At 54.1% G+C, this 1,254-nt stretch overlaps 1 protein-coding gene across 1 annotated transcript; it reads right to left on the reverse strand.

Annotated features, from left to right (window-relative positions):
- Nucleotides 1-133: 133 nt before the first annotated feature.
- Nucleotides 134-1,014, reverse strand: ENH_00037740 (hypothetical protein; the record flags this gene model as incomplete). The annotated part of the gene is made up of 1 exon (XM_013580547.1): nucleotides 134-1,014. A coding segment is annotated over one exon (881 nt), but the record flags the coding sequence as incomplete, so codon positions are not given.
- Between the last annotated feature and the right edge of the window lie 240 nt (nucleotides 1,015-1,254).

Consider the following 1,254-nt stretch of genomic DNA (forward strand, 5'->3'; position numbering starts at 1 on the left):
GGCTCGTTCGTTTAAATGCCTCGACTGCTCAACGTTGGGCCGCCGGGGCTGTTGTCTGGGCGGCCTAGCGGGCTCCGCACTGGGTCGAGCCGACGTAGGACAGTCTCTAGCGTAGTGATCCCGGCCCCCGCACCGGGAGCACGTTTCCCCAGTTCGTCGCGTCGCTCCGTTACGGAGCGGACAGTCCCTGCTCGCATGTCCCTTTCCGCTGCACGCATAGCAACGCAAGTCTGGGATATCATTCCATCCTGAATCTCGCCTGCTGTAAGCCCGACTACGCTGGGCATCCTCCATCTCCCGCCGGTATCGGAGACGGTCTTCACAGAAATCTTTCCACGGTGCCCTCATAGCAGCCAGGGCTGCGGCGGCTTCTTGCCAGTCCGTAAACTTCCTTGTTCCCTCTTCAGTTAATCGTTGTGCTATTTCGTCCGGTAGGTTGGCCAAGTAGAATCCCACCAAATGTTCTCTAGCCACTGACACCCCTTGTGCCACGATTGTTGCAAAGCGTGCAGAGTATGCGCGGTGGTCGCCCCTCCATACATTCTCCGCCATCAGAGCTATCATCCGTTCCTTAGTTATGCAACCGAAGTGCTCGCATAAGCACTGTTTAAGATACTCCCAATCAGTCATGGGTTCTCTTGTACGACGCAAATACAACCAGTAACCTAAGGCGTCTCCCTTCAGGTATCTTTTGAGCTCTTCCCCCCATTGCTGTTCTTCCAACCCCCGTTCAAGGAAATCTAACTCTGCAAGGTCGAGAAAATTCTTCATGTTCGTGCCGTCCTCGTATCCTATGGACCTCTGGGTTGCCCGCGCTATTTCCCGTGCCATTGCGACAAGTTCCCGCATGGAAACGGTAACACCCGGTTCCGCACAAGTCTGATTCATATCTGGTGAGTTTTGTCCTCCAGCGCCGCGTTCCCAGACCCTAGGTGCCGGTCGGGCCACCCCCTTGGTGGGCGGTTCAAGGTGATACTCCACGGGTTTCTCGCTTGTTCCCGCAAAGGTTGGCATTGTGGCGTTCGGCTGGGAAGGAGGCCGTACCGTTTTGCCGTTGTGGAGGGTCCTATCCCTCCTGGTTCTCACTTAGTGGAAAGATTCCTTCTGTTTCTAGAGCTTGTTCGAAAATTCTGCCCGGATTATTTTAGTAATGTCCCGAACTCATAAGAAATGCTTTCACGCATCGAAACACAGGTAGATACGCAGCATCGTTCAACATCTAAACAGCGATTGAACGATGCTGAATAAGAATTG

This window comes from Eimeria necatrix, genomic scaffold, assembly GCF_000499385.1.
Source record: "Eimeria necatrix Houghton genomic scaffold, Enh_scaff2782, whole genome shotgun sequence".
NCBI classification, from domain to species: domain Eukaryota; phylum Apicomplexa; class Conoidasida; order Eucoccidiorida; family Eimeriidae; genus Eimeria; species Eimeria necatrix.